The sequence below is a fragment of the Plasmodium relictum genome (genome assembly GCF_900005765.1).
Source record: "Plasmodium relictum strain SGS1 genome assembly, chromosome: 7".
In the NCBI taxonomy this organism is placed as follows: Eukaryota; Apicomplexa; class Aconoidasida; order Haemosporida; family Plasmodiidae; genus Plasmodium; species Plasmodium relictum.
In genome coordinates, this window is record NC_041685.1 from 515,112 (window position 1) to 531,247 (window position 16,136).

A 16,136-nucleotide genomic window follows, 5' to 3' on the forward strand; every position below is an offset into this window, starting at 1 on the left:
AAAAACAAAGTTAAAAATAGTAATAAAAAGAAAAAAAAAAGAGAGAAAAAAATACATAAATGTACTAAAAATCATTCATTAAAATTAAAAATTATTTAATTTTAGATTTTCTTTTTTTTTAGTAAGTGTATATTTGTGAAATATACATATATGTATATGTATATTTATCTTCTTTACAAAATAGATTAATATGTAAATATAAAAATTTATATTAATTTTTATAAGTTATCATAAATTAAAAGACATAATATTGCCATATTTTTTTAAAAATAATACAGATGAAAGAAAAAAGATATAAAAAATGTAATCTATATATATATATATATATATATATATATTTTTCATGTAAACATATAAAAAAAAAAAAGGGAATGAAGGAAATGAAAATAAAAGTAAAAAATAAAATATGAATCACAATTAAAAAATGAAAAAAAGATAATACATATTACTTACAAAAATAATACAATAGAAAATATGTAAATATGTATATAGTTATATAATTACTATAATATTATAATGTTAACTATACGAATAAAAATATATAAAGGTATTTTTTTTATATATTTTGGAAATTCTTTATATACTTTCTTTAAATACAAATAATTTAATTTTTTATTAATTTTTTTCTTATGATATTTTTTATAATGTAGTTATATTTTTCTTAATTCATTTGTTATTTAAAATATCATTTTTCATTGCGTTATACTATGTTATTTTTTCTTTGAATCCTATAATTAATCCTTTGGTCTAAATTCTAATGCCTGCTTTTTCACTTTTTTTTCATAAGATTCTCTGTCTTGTTGATATAAAAGAAAAGGTTCTGCTTGAGCAGGTGAATTGGGGTTGGGGTTATCTAATAAATCCTATAAAAAAAAAAATAATAATAAAAAAAAAAAAAAATGATATTTAATAAATTTATATTTTATTATAAAAAAAATATAATAAAAAGATGAAGCAATTACTTGAATTCCTAAAAGAATTTGTTTAATTGTTATTGATGGTTTCCAATCTTCATCTTCATTTAATATTGATAAACATACTGTTCCTAATAATAATAATAATAATAAATGTATCATAATAAATATAACAAATTCAAAAAAACTATTTCATTTTTACCTGATGGATATATGTTAGGATGAAAAAGCACAGTAGTAAATTTACATTTAGGTGGTTTGCTTGGGTAATCTTCTGTAAATTCCATCGTTAAAGGGTATTCTCCACCTTCCCATAAACCTCCCTATATACAAAAAATATATATATACGTTTGGAATAATGAAAATAGTTATTAAACATAAAATTACTTAATGCGAAACTATTTTATGTATATACCTTTTTTCCTGGTATTTTACATATCCATTTCATTATATCTAAACCTTTACCATCACTCATAGGACTATATTTGGCTGAGAACCCAGCAGGATGGTCTTTTCTCCATTCTGCTCTCTCTTGAGCTAATCTTTTCTTAGCAATAGACATTTCTTATCATAGAAATTTTGTTTTTTCCTCTTTATAGTTATATATTTCTTCTTTTCTAATTATAATTATTTTCTTTTTTTAAATAATAAAATTTTGCTTCTATGTATTATTTCTCTTTTTATTCTTTTCTTTTATAATTGATAATTTGGATTTTTTTTGTTAATTGCTTTTTTTTATTTCTTTTTATTTTTTTTATAAAATGCACAGTTTACTTTTGAGAAATATACGATCTTTTTTATATTATTTAAAATTTTATATCAAATGATTCTTTATAAGTATATAAAAAAAAAAAACAAAAAAAAATTTTTAATTGTAAAATTTACAATATTTATTCTCTTTTAAATTTATTTATAAAAATGTATATATATAATAATAATAATAATAATGAAATTAAAACATAGTTTTATATATTTATTCTTATTAGAATGTTCAAATCAAAATAAAAAAAAAAAAAAAAAATTAATTCAAAAAATGTGATACTTTGAAAAAAAAGAAAATTCATTACTACTATTTATCGTAAAAATAAAAAATTTTATATATAAAAATTGCATATGTATTTTTTTTTTTTTTTCCTTCTTAAATATCTATAAATTTGTACATTTCTTTCTTCTCTTTTTTTTTTTTTTCATATTTCTTTTGAAATTTTACGATAATTTCTCAAAACTTCTATAAAAAAGAAAAAATTTGAATAAACGAAATGAACAGATAAAACATATATATATTTTACACAATATATGTTACAGCAAAATTCACATAAATTTAAAGATATAAAAATTATTTGCACAGAAAATACAGAAAAAAAAAAGTTTTAGAGAAGAATAAATAATAAATTTTATCCTTTTTAATTATTTTTTTATTTTTTGTTATTTAAAAGAAAAATTTTCTATACTAAAAAGAAGATATTATTCCAAATTGTATATATTTTTTTTTATTTTTAAATTAAATTTCTTTTTTTTTTTGGGTAAGATGAATAATTTTAAAATCTGATTTATTAAAAATAATTATATATATATATTTTATAATTTGTGAAAAAAAAAATAAATAAAATATAAGCAGAGTAATTAATTATTAATTTTTTATGGCATAATCTATTTGAAGAAAAATTCATTGTCTATATATATATAAATATATATATATTTCTTTTTAATATGTTCTATTTTTATATTACATATAAGATAATAAATAAGACAAATATAATATATTTTAATAATTTTTTATAACAATATAAAAAGTAATATGTGCAATATATAAAATTTATCATTTATAGAATAAAAAAAAAAAAATTGAGTAAATAAATTATAAATAGATATATATATATATATGTATTTTTTAATTCTTTTAAATAATATATCTTTTAATTATTATACATTATAAACAAAGAATGGGATATCTTTAGTTTATGTATATATATTACAACTTTAATATATCTTTAAATAAAAAATTAAAAAAAAATAAAATAAAAATAATTAGATAATTTAATACTAAAATGAATTCTTTTTTCAGTGAAGATACTAAAGAAGAAGAAAAACTCTTACTTAACATTTTAAAAAATAAAGATGATAAGTTACCAGAAATAATTGAAAAAATAGCAACTTCACATTTAATTAGAAATAATGAGAAAAATGAAAAGGAAGAATTAAATATTAAAAGTGAAAACACTGAATATTTATATAATAAAGAAGGAAATAATCATAATAACATAATTGATAAATATACAAATGAAGAAAAGATAAATTTTGATTTAGAAACAAATATTTTCTCATTTCATATAAAAAAAAGTGGAAAAATAAATTCAGATATATACTTTTTACCATATATAAGTGAGGATAATAAAGATATAATTACAGAGTATACTTATAATTATGATTATTACGATATTTATTCTGAAAATGTTCAAAATACTAACAAACGTATTCACTCAAATAAGCGTAACTTAGAAGAAAAAGACGACTTCTTAAATATAAATAAAAAAATTAAAATTAAAAAAGAAATAGAAAAATTAAATTATTTAAAAATTTCTGAACAAAAAAAAAAAAACTTTCAAAAATTATTAGTTCATTTTAGAGGAAGATTATTTATTGGTAATAATGTTACTTACTCCTTTTTTAAAACAAAAACATATTTAGCAATGTTACATAATAATGAACATAATATAAAGGAAATCGAAGATCTTTACTTTGTTAATAAAAAAATACAGACATATAACTTAATTAAAAATGCAACATATTGGAAGCAGGATGAATATCCTGATATATCTGATCAGAATATACAAAAACTTTTTTTTTTTTTAATTATACCACCTCTAAATAACTACAAATATGAAGAAGAAATAAACAATAATATTATTTTTTAATTTAAAAAAAAAATTTAAATAAAGGTAAAAAATATATTTTTATGAATTATCTTAAATATTTCTATTTAACTTAAAAAATTTTATATGGATTTATTTTTACATAATAATATTTCAAACATTTTAAAATAAAAATATCATATAACAATATATAACTATATATATATATATATATATATATATATATATATATATATATATATTGATATGTGATTTTACTGATATATATGTAATATAATAAGATTTATTATTCTTATAGTTTTTTCGTTTTTTCTTTTTATTTTTGAATATAATCTTTATATATAGATAATGTTTTTAGTGATAAATAAATATTTTTATTTATAATTTTATTATGTGTTTCTTCATTTAACCAATTAATGCTGCTTATAAATTTCTCTAATTTACATTTTCGATTAGAATCATCAATTTTCATTTCGTTTATATGAATAATAAAATATAAGTGTTTTGCTAACATTTCCGAATATATATTTAATTCACTAAAGCTATTAATTAAAATTAAAATATCTTTAACAGTTTTCTCATTATATGTAATTTTGTTTTTTAATATTTCTACTGCTTTATTTAATATTAAAGATACAATTTCATTGTTAATTTTATTTTTAGAAAATACATATGATGATAGGGATAAATGATGCAAACTAGCTTTATCAATTAATTTTTTTAAATATATTTGATATAAGTTAAATATGTCTTCATTAAAAACTTTCAATTTAGTGTAATAATATAAAATATTACATAATGTTGATATATTCATTTTTCTTATATTTAAAATAAATTTAGCATTTAAATTTTTTATTAAATTTTCATTTTTATTGTTTAATTTTACCATACTACTTAGTATAAAACATAATTGTTGCTCATCACACGAAAGTACTTTTTTTTCAATTTCTTTCAAAATATTTGATAAAAATATAGGGTTTTTAATATTTAATTTTATATATCCATCTATTATTAGAGATAAATGCCTAATTGTTGCAAATTGAATTTTTTTATTTGCTTCTTCATTAATTATTTTTAAAAATTCACTAGGAATTTCAAAAGAAATTCTAGAACACGAATTAATGATTAATGATAAAGATTGTGTATTCATTTTCCCAATATTTTTTGTAATTTGTAATAATAACATTAAGAAAAATTTATTTAATAATTCTTTATTATTTTTAATAATTATTTCTTCATCATATTCCTTTACTATATTTAAGCTTTTCAATATGTCGTCTTTATTAGCCTCTGTATTTTTTTTTTTTTTTTCTATATCTTCAGGAATAATTTTAAAATTTTCATCAATTGATTTTTTTAAAAATTTGTCATTACTCTCTTCAGTATCATTTTCAATAATTTTACTTTCATTATATATATGATTATTTATGTCATCATCAAATTTATTTTCATCTATTTTACCTTTCTTTCTTTCACTAAATATACTTACATTAGTTTTATTTTTTTTTTCTATTTCGATATGATTATTTACATCGTTTTTATAGTTTTCCTCTTCACCTGAGTTATCGCACATATATTTTTCTAAATTACTTTCATTAATATTTTTTTTATTTTCATGAATTATATTAATTATATTTCCTTTTTTTCTAAAAAAAGAATTATCTAATTTTTTATTTTCGTCTATGCATATTTTTTTTAATTGTTCATTTTGATTTTTCAAAAAGTCAGGTGATGGCTTGATTACTTGAGAAAATGAATTTAACAACATAGTTAAACCTTGGGGTGAGCATGAACTTTTATATTTATCAAAATTTTTTAAAAAAAAAATTAACAATTGCATAGCCATTTCTCGAAATAAATAATCATTACAGTGTTTTGTGTAAGCATTTAGAGTTATTATAACAGGAAATGAATTATTATTTATCTCTAATTTCATTACTTTAGAAAATATTAATTCAAACAATCTCTTATCAAAATAATTTAGGTTATTTAATGCGTGACAAATATGGGCACATCCTAATAGATCAATTTTGTGTATTTCTTCATTTTTTATTTTTTCTGTAAGTTTATAAATTATTTTAGCATCCCTATATTTTACTTTAGAATAAGAATATAATATTCTCCCTATTTCTTTTATATCAAAACTATTACAAATTTTACTTGTTCTTTCACTTAATCTCTCCCATGTAATTTTGTCAAATGGACCTTCATCAGAAACTCTTTCAAAAATTTTGGTAATTCTACTATGACTCATCCACGGGATACCAGCTAATGTATCATATGAAACATCTCTTTTATCTATTGAGAAAACCAAAATATTATTTACTTTTTTATCTATTAATTTAAGTATTTTATATCTTGGTCTTAACATAATTAAACATGTACTTTTGCTTTTTTATGCTTTCATATTTAAAAAAGTGTTGTTTATATTATTTTACATATATATATATATATATATAAAACTTATTTTTATTACATTTATGTTATTATCTCATAAAAAATTATATTTTATATATATATATTAATTTTTTTCTATGAACATGTAATACCTTTTTTCTATAACAAAATAACATGATTTTTTATTTTTTTTTTCTAATTTTTTGTTTTAAATTTTCTTGAAGAAATAAATATTTTCTAAAATAAAAATTAATAATATAATTTTTTTTTTTCTTTTATTTATATAATTTAAAATACTTGCAAGAAGCATATGTTGAAATTTCACTGTTAAAAATTTCTTTGTATATAAATACATATCAAGTTCAAAAACTTAAAAATTTCTTAAAGAATATATATATAGATTTATAAAAAAATAAAATAATATGTTATACCCATTTATATTTTTATTTATATATGAATACATAGAGATGCTTTAATATATTTAAAAATATAAATATACAGAAGATTAAATATATATTTTAATATTTATATACACTGAAAAGTTATTGAATATAATATAAAATTTTTTTAAAAACATTAAAACAAACTTGAAATGGAAAAAAATTAAGAGGAAAATGAAATCCATATATATATGAATTAAATTATAAAATATTTATATATATATTCATTCTTAAAAATAAGAGTATCTTACAAAAATCACATAATTAAAAATGTATTATATTATATATCATTACATACTTTCCTTTTTTTTTTTTTTTTTTTTTGTGTGTTTTAAATATGAACATAAAATAAAAAAATAAAATCAAATCAATATAAACAAAGATTTAAAATCATAATGCCATCTTTCATTCATAAGTTGACAATACTATTTAATGAATTCCAAATAATTAAAATTAAATTATATATTTGTTCTAAGAAAGCAAATAGTTCTTCAATTTAACCATTGTCTTCTTTATATATGTATATTAATGATCAAAGCACGTGTATGAATTTTCTTTTATTATTAATTTATTTTTAAATAAAAATTTATGTTTACATTATACAAACTTTTATATATTTCAAAAAACAAAACGGTTCCTATAAATGCTAAAAAAATAAATTGTATACATGTTATAGTCATATTTATTTATACTTTTCATTTCTTATCCTAAATTTTTCATATAAATAATTATGAAAATAGAAATATGTATAAATATAACTTTATTATCTCAATTATGAATAAACACATTTATATGAATAGATATATGAAGGAACATATATATTAATATATATTTAGGAGGATACAATTTTCTTTTTTTTTTTTTTTTAATGTATACAAGTTAGTTCATTCTTTTTCTTTGATTTTCCCAATCATAATAATCCTCAATACTGCCAATGTAGGGCATATTTGACAAGATATCATTTGGTTTATAAGCTAGTACTAGCATACCACATAATTGTACAAAAACATTTTTTAAGTAATCAGCTGAAACTCCAAAACGACAAGTGTCTTTTAAGATATTTGCATAGCATTCAACATATCTTAACATCTCAAAATATTCTGACTGCTCCTCAAATAAAATTCGGTTATAATAATTAGATGCATTTCCTTCAAATTGTATAGGTCCAGGATTACAAAAACGATCTTCCATTTGCCATTTTTGTAAAGCAATCTTTAAACTTCTGTATGCTTTTCCATTTAAATCAACTGGGGCACTAGGTATAACAGGTAAGTCACCTTTATAAGCACTTTTTAGATATTTATTTTCTTGGCCTCTAGGTAATATTTTCATTAAAGAAATAAAAGGAATAGCAAAAAGCTTCCAATCTTTTACCTTACCACATAATCCCCTTATAGAAACAATATATCCAGTTAAACCACTTTCAATTACAATAGATGCTGCGTGACCATATGAATAAGCTAGCTTGCAATCAAATTCAGAAGGTAAAGAAGAACGACCTTGATATCCAAAAAAATGAGTTAATCCCATAAAACTACCTGAATATTTTCCTTTTTGTTTTCTCTGTTGTAACTCTTCTTTAACCATTTGTAATAATAATTGTTCTGTTTCTAGAGTCTCAAAACGCATAGATCTTAAATCTACTTGTAATAATTCTTTAATTATAAACTGAGGAAATGTTTTTAATAATGCTAAACTCCATGGTGTTAACTTATGAACCCATATAGATGATTCCCCATTTTGTGTACTTGATAAATTTACCAACTCATTTCTAGCTTCAGCTAATTGTCCTTTTTCTGATGCCTCATTTAATATATCACTAATTTCTGACAATAATATTTTCATATGTGGTAAATGCATAAGTAATGCATCAGGTATTAGTATAGTACCATAATTTTTTCCTATTTCTGCTCTTGCGCAAACTACATCAGCAATATCCTGAACAACTCTCCATAATGTTTTATCAGCTGCTCCATATTCCTCTGATATTATAACCATATTTGGATGGGTCTGTAAGGCGCATTCTAGTACTTCATGAGATGGAGATCGGCCCATTAAACGAATAAAATGCCAATATTTAGGCATACTTACAGCATCTGTTAATACATTTCCTATTAATGATGCATAAACTTTAGTACTACTATCAAAACCAACACAAGTTTCAATTAATTCATGAATTAAATTATTAGAACCAGTTAAAGGAATACCAACAACAGAAGTTGGGATTTTTTTTTCTAAAAAATATTCAGATAATAATGCTGCCTCTGTTATAGTAATATTAGAACCAGGCATAACCAAACCATTTAATTGCAATTTAGTTACTGTTTCACATACCTTATTTCTATTCTCTTTATCAAATAAGGAATGTTCAGGAGAATTACCTGTTAATTCTAAACCACCTTGATTTAAATGCTTGGCTATATTATCATCATCTATTATTATATATTTATTATTTAATAATCCATATAGACCATAAAAAGCAATACATACACCCTTTAATAATTTTAAACGCCTGTACAGACCGCATAACACATTCATTGCACCTGGAGCTTGTCTCGATAAAAATACTATTCCTATTTTTATTTCAAAGGATATAGGAGTTGCATATTTATCATGGAATATTTCTTGAATTTGAAATTTATTTTCATAAGACATATGAGGATAATTCGACAAAATTTGCTTTTGTGTATATGGATCATTAGATATATACTGCTTTCCTGCTCTTACTTTTGCTTTTAAATCAGAACACAACTCTGGTAACTCCAATTTATTATATAACCTTGAAGTTTGTAATTCCGACATACAGCCTAATGACTTATAATTAGAACACTGTAATGCATAAAAATCTTTATTTACTTCATCAGGACTAATGTTAAGTTCACTATCCCTTTCTACATTATTTAATGAATCTCTCTTTTCATTAATAGATATATTCAACTGACTATCATACGTTGCACTTACGCTCATATCATTAGAAATTCCTTCGTTGTTTAGGTTATCTTTTTTTTTCTTTAAATTGGATGAAGTATTTGATTTTATATCTCCATCTATCAATTCATTTTCTGATGAATTATTGTTGTTTTCTTTGTTATTTTTATTAGCTAAGTTTATAATTAATTGCAAATCATCAGAATTTCTACATAGTAAAGTATCTTTTGTAGGAACTTTTACTGTATAGCAACGTGAATCACTTAAACTACCATTAAATTGAATAGGCCCTGGTGATCTATATAAATCATAAAGAGACCACATTCTTCTTACTTCTTTTAACACATTAAATAAAGGGCTATTTAAATCTACTAAATATCTTTTAACTGCTGGAAATACTTTGCCTGTGTTATCTTTGTTAACATGCATAATTCTTAAAAATGGAATAGCTGCGGGTACCCAATTACTATATACATCATATAGATTTTGTATTATAGACATATATCCTGTTTTTTTATGGTCTATTAATAATGCTGCATTATATCCAAGAGCATAACAATAATTACAATCAAAATTCGATGGAATAGCGCATCTACCCTCGTAACCTAAATAATGAGACATGAATTGAATATTCATATTTTTATCATTCATTTTGGCTAGTTCTGATTCTACAAGGACTATTATTAATCTTTCTGTGGCAATTTTTCCTACTTGAATATAACCAGTAGATTCCCTATCCATCAACAATTGTTCTCTAATGATACTAGGTAAAAAATCCCATATTTCTCTGGATTTTTTTAATTTAGAAGGATCAAATGGGCCTTCTTTTGAAATTACACTTAATTCGCTAATTAAAACTTTCATTTCTGGAACAAATTCTATTAGCCCTTCCGGTATTAGTATAACCCCGTAATTTTTATTCAAAGATCTTCTTTTTAAAATAATATTAACAATATTTTTAACTATATCTTTAAGAGATAAATTTTGTTGTTCTACTTCTTCACCAATTAAAACTATATTAGGTCTTGTTTGTAGAGCGCATTCTAAAACTACGTGAGATGCTGATCTTCCCATTACCCTAACAACATGATATACATTATGACCCGTTTTTACATCTGTGCATAAATTTCCTATAACCTCAGAATATGTTTTTGTAGCTGTATCAAACCCAAAACTAATTTCAATAGCTTCACTTTTTAAATCACCATCAATAGTTTTTGGTACTCCTATAACGGAGATAGGGATTTTTCTCTCACAGAAATATTCCGCTATTAAAGCAGCATTGCTATTAGAACCATCCCCACCAATAATTACTAAACCATTTAACTTTAATTTAGAAACTATATTTTCAATAGCAATTAAATCATCTTTGTTTTTTACTTTCCCCCTACCTGACCAAAGCATATTGAAACCACCTAAATTTCTAAAACGATTCATCATTTTGTCAGTAATTATAGCGTAATTTTTACTATATAAACCATCTATTCCTCCTAAAAATCCAATGACTTGAGATTGTTCATTATACCTTCTTATATAGTCATAAATTCCTGCTATAACATTATGACCACCTGGTGCTGGGCCTCCTGATAATATGATTCCTATTTTTAATATATTACCTCCTTTAAATAATTCACTATTATTTGTTTCTTTTACATTTAACATTGGTAAATTATCTAGATTTTTTAAATATTTTTTTACCTCTTCATAATCAGTTTTATTAATAAAATCATCACCATGATTTTCTTCTAATATTTGATATTCGCACGATAATGCCTTTGGTAATGTTGGAATATATTTTATTCGTTCATATTGTAATGGACTCAAATCATCATTTAATGATGCAGAGTGCCCATGTTCTTTTAATTTTTTTATTTTCATATTTTCATTATCTACTAAATAGAAGCTATTTTTTGTTTCCTTTTCTTCTAAAAATTTTTTTGTTGTTAACTTCTCCATCAAGCAATTTATCATTTTACTGTCTTGATTATTATTTTCTTTTTGTTCATGATCTCTCTGTTCTTCATTTTCTTCTAAATTAAAATTGCATTTATTGTCTCTCAATATTACAGACATAGTTTTTACTAATGAATCCACAGTTGGCTTTTTATTTTCATTAATATCCACATTAAAGTTATTCATACTGCTTCACTTTTTTTTCTAAACTATTTAAATTAAAAAAATTTTCTCTTTCCCTCTATATATATAGTTCGTTTATTTATTTTTTTTTTTTTTTAATTTATATATGTTTATGCTTTTATATTCAAATGTATATTTCTTCAAATATGAATATAGCTATTTTTAATATATAATTATAAAAAAAGCATCTGTATGTGTGTACAATAATCAATGACTTTTTATATTAAAAAATATTAATTTATTAGATCTTTACACATACAAATTACTGTATTATATATAATTTAAAAAAAAAAAAATGAAAGAGAAGAAATATATTTATATATTTTCAGGTATTAATTTTATTAAAACATAATGTAAAACGTAATTATTCATAAAAAAAAAAAATTGTACTTCAAAAAAAAAAAAAAATTTATATATATATATATATATTTATATTTATATTTATATTTATGTTTATATTTATATTTATATATTTATATTTATATTAATATACATGTATAAACATATATAATATATATGCATATATTAATATGTTTAAATATTGTTATATAAATAAAAATTTATTTCCATATTTAAAAAAAAAAAAATTTGAATTACATGTATATAATTCCATAAAGGTGTATTAATATATGTATTTTTACAAACAAAAATCCCTTTCAAATATATAGAATTATATATTAAAGTATATTATATTTTTATAAAATTTTAACAATCATATCTTTCAAATTATATATACGGTTTTTTCTTAATATATGTAATAATACATATATTTATTATTATTGTAGTAATGAAATATACAGGCTTAAATATAAAAAAAAAATTATTTCAATATATATATAAATATATAAATAAAGGAGAAAATATAATAAAAAAAAAAAGAAAAGAAAAAGAAATAAAAATAATAACATAAAAAAAAAAAAAAGAGAAATGTAAAAATATAGAAGAAATAAAAGTATTTACGGAAAATTTGTCCAAAATAAAAGAAAAAAGATATTAAGGATTATTTTTTGAAGATTTTATACTTTTGAAGAATTATATATATAAACTTTTAGAAAAGAAAATATAAAATACATTAATTAAAATAATAAAATCAGTAGTTATAAAACTTAGGAAATTTGTAGCGTTTTATATACCTTTGTGTATGAATTGCATATCTCAAAAAAAAGCTAATTTAATTTTAGATTTAATAATATCACTATATTTTAATGATGTCACTTTATCTTTTTTTTTTTTTTTATTGAATCATTCCTTAAAGTTTAAAACTTAAAAAGTTTTATCCTTTCTCTAAAAAATTAGAAAAAAATTATATCACATAGTACTAGGGAATGATATTCATAATATAATAAAATGAAAAATAGACATTTATAATATATGGAAATTCTTTAAATTTCATAATTAGTAGAAGTTTCAGTTCTTTATTTTTACTCAGATTTACATAATAATCTATCTTATTTTTTCATATAAATATATGTAATATTATAAAAGGTAATTTAATTTTTACAAAACGGTGTAAAACTTATTTTATGAAAATACACATAAATTTTATAGAAAATAATAAATTTTAAATTTCTTTAATTTTTAAAGGTGAATATTTTAAGCTAATTTAGTTTTCTTAGAAGTGAAATTCCTGTAAAAAATATTTCTTTTAGAAATGTTTAGTTACTAATTACATGACAATATTAAAAAAAAAATTTTATTTTTGTTTACAAAGTAATGTCATTATTGTTACTGATTACATCATATATTTATAACTTTTCTGGTAGTTATTATATTCTTATTTATAGCAAAATTAAGTATCTTCTATTTTTAGTTATATAATTATATATTAACGTTAAAACATTTTATGTCCTTTATAATGAGAAAATAAAAAAAATAAAAAAAATCATTATCATAATATTGTATGATAAAATATTATTTTTATAAAATAACACTAAAACTTAAGAAAAAATTACTATATATAAATTTTATTATATATATTTTTTTTTTATTAACTTTATATTTTGTTTTATTTTTATTTTTTTTTTTTTTTTTTAAAGTATACAATTAAAAGAGAAAAAGATAAATAAACTAATTTATTATTTTTATAATATTATTGTATGTTACAAGAATGGTTTATAAGGTTAAATTTTAAATGAAAAATAATAAAGAAATAAAATTAATTTACCGGACCTTAAATGATAATTTTTTTGTTATCAATAAACCTGTTAACTGGACTTTAAAAAAGAAAAAAGTAATTAGAGATATAAAATTTTCCAAATGTTCAGAAGATTATAATAAAGAAGAAAATAAAAATGAAGATACTAAATACATAAATGTTTTAAAAAACCTAAGCAATTCTGAAAAAAATACATTTTTATTCACTAATTCATCATCATATTTTTATAATAATTTTAATTTCAATTTAAATGAAAGTAATTCAAAAGCTAAAGATAAGGAAAATGTAAATGATTATAAAAGAATTTTACATAATAAATTTATAGAAAAATATTATTTAGAATCTATATTAAAATGTGAAACAAAAACGGATATTTATTTTCCTTATAAGTTACCCATTTATATGAGTGGACTAGTAATATGTTGCCGGGATTATTATATTTATAAAAAATTTTTACAAATGATTGATGAAAATAAATTAATAAGGAAATATAGATGTTTAATAAATAATCCTTTTGTTTTTATTCATAATAAACGAAATGATTACAAGAAAGAAGAAAATGCAAAAGAAAATTTAAAACCTTTGGAAAATAAATTCAATCAAAATAAATATGTTAATAAAATTAATGATAGGCAAATTTGCAAAAAGGTGTACTTATCAAACATTAGTTCGTTATTGGCGCAAAAAGAAGTGAGTGAAATGTTTCCATTTTATAATTTTTTTGATAATAATTCTTATTCTTCAAGTTACTGGTATAATATAACTAACTTAGAAATTGAGAAATTGAATGAAAAACTAAGTTTTCTTTTAGAAAATGATAAAAGAGAAAGTACATCCAAAATGGAAAGGAAATCTGGCATTGACACAGAAAAAGAAAATAATGATTATTTTATTAATGCATATTTAAAGAAAAGTCAACCTATAAAAAGTCTTACTAATTTTTTTAGTTATATTTTTAATAATGTTATAAATGATTTTTCATATTTAAAAAGAGGGAAAAACATTATTGAAGAGTTTGAAGAACAAAAGGATCAAGAAATTATGATCTTCTACAATAGTACACATAAAAAAAGTGAAAAGGAATTAAAAATTTGCGACAATATATATAACCTAAATTTAAAGCATTTATACAATTCAAAAAAAAGAATACTATTTCCATTATCTCTATTTTTTAATGAGGGAAATTTCTTTTTTTTTGATAAAGAAATAAGTAAAAATTCATTAAAATTTTCAATGATCTATAAAATAAAAAATTATAAAAAATATTTAGAAAAAAATATATTTTTAAATAATGAAAAGAGTATAAACTACAATCTTGAAAACTTTGATAATATTTTTTTGATTGAATTTATCTTGTTAAATAACCATAAACCTGATCTTATAAGGTTCTTTTTTAGTGAAACAAGTACACCTATAATAAATGATAATATATTCTATAAAAATAATTTTAAAAATGATATTATTAATGAGCTAATATTAATAAAGGAAAATAATAATTTACATATAAATTCAAGTATTTTTGAAGATAAGTATAGTGATAATTCACATATATTTTCTGATGAAAAAATAAAAGATTATAATAAAAAATATAATGATAATTTATTAGATAAATATAAACTAAATAAAAATGCTTTTACTATACCTGATGATAATTCTTTAAATAATGTAAATGAAAAAGTGAAACTAAATTTAAATAATTATTTTATAAATGAAACTAAGAATTCAATTGATGATAATGATTATCACAAATATAATACAAACAAAAAGTTTCCAAAAAATAATAATTTATGTTTAGAATTATATCAGTTACAATTTTGTGATCCTATTAACAATGATTTTATAAAAATAGAAAATTCTTTGTCTACTTCATGGATTTAATTTTTTTTGTGAAAATATATTTTTTATGAATAATTATTTTTATACTCTTATTATGTTATTAAAATTATTTTAGATTAAATATATTTTTATATCTTTGCTATTATTTAAAATTTTAATATATTTTATTTTTTTTTTTTTTATTATGTAAACCACAGTTTTTAAATTCTTAATCGTACATAATTCCTTTTTTTCTATTTTAGCAAAATATTTAGTTCTTTTCTTTTTTTTAAAAGTTCCTTTATTTTTACTATATTACAACATATATTTTTTACAAAAAAAAATATCAAAATGTTTTTGTTATGAATTAGTTCAGTTTATTATAAGACCATAGTTTTAACATTATTTATTAAATTTGACAATAATCCTTTATACATTCTTTTTAATTAATATTAAATGAATTTTAAATTTAAATTAA

At 19.6% G+C, this 16,136-nt stretch overlaps 5 protein-coding genes across 5 annotated transcripts; 2 read left to right on the top strand and 3 right to left on the bottom strand.

The window, feature by feature from the left end:
• Positions 1 to 734: 734 nt before the first annotated feature.
• Positions 735 to 1,476, bottom strand: UBC9 (SUMO-conjugating enzyme UBC9, putative; the record flags this gene model as incomplete). The annotated part of the gene is made up of 4 exons (XM_028675818.1): positions 735 to 863; positions 963 to 1,045; positions 1,117 to 1,237; positions 1,330 to 1,476. 4 exons carry the CDS (start codon positions 1,474 to 1,476, stop codon positions 735 to 737), a joined length of 480 nt encoding a protein of 159 aa, XP_028532369.1.
• A 1,486-nt stretch (positions 1,477 to 2,962) lies between these two features.
• On the top strand, positions 2,963 to 3,829 carry PRELSG_0712700 (conserved Plasmodium protein, unknown function; the record flags this gene model as incomplete). The annotated part of the gene is made up of 1 exon (XM_028675819.1): positions 2,963 to 3,829. The coding sequence occupies one exon, from the start codon at positions 2,963 to 2,965 to the stop codon at positions 3,827 to 3,829; it is 867 nt and encodes a 288-aa protein (XP_028532370.1).
• Positions 3,830 to 4,103: 274 nt separating this feature from the next.
• On the bottom strand, positions 4,104 to 6,158 carry PRELSG_0712800 (conserved Plasmodium protein, unknown function; the record flags this gene model as incomplete). Its single annotated transcript, XM_028675820.1, has 1 exon — positions 4,104 to 6,158. One exon carries the CDS (start codon positions 6,156 to 6,158, stop codon positions 4,104 to 4,106), a length of 2,055 nt encoding a protein of 684 aa, XP_028532371.1.
• Positions 6,159 to 7,503: 1,345 nt separating this feature from the next.
• PFK9 (6-phosphofructokinase, putative) lies at positions 7,504 to 11,691 on the bottom strand (the record flags this gene model as incomplete). The annotated part of the gene is made up of 1 exon (XM_028675821.1): positions 7,504 to 11,691. The coding sequence occupies one exon, from the start codon at positions 11,689 to 11,691 to the stop codon at positions 7,504 to 7,506; it is 4,188 nt and encodes a 1,395-aa protein (XP_028532372.1).
• A 2,128-nt stretch (positions 11,692 to 13,819) lies between these two features.
• Positions 13,820 to 15,721, top strand: PRELSG_0713000 (conserved Plasmodium protein, unknown function; the record flags this gene model as incomplete). Its single annotated transcript, XM_028675822.1, has 1 exon — positions 13,820 to 15,721. The coding sequence occupies one exon, from the start codon at positions 13,820 to 13,822 to the stop codon at positions 15,719 to 15,721; it is 1,902 nt and encodes a 633-aa protein (XP_028532373.1).
• Between the last annotated feature and the right edge of the window lie 415 nt (positions 15,722 to 16,136).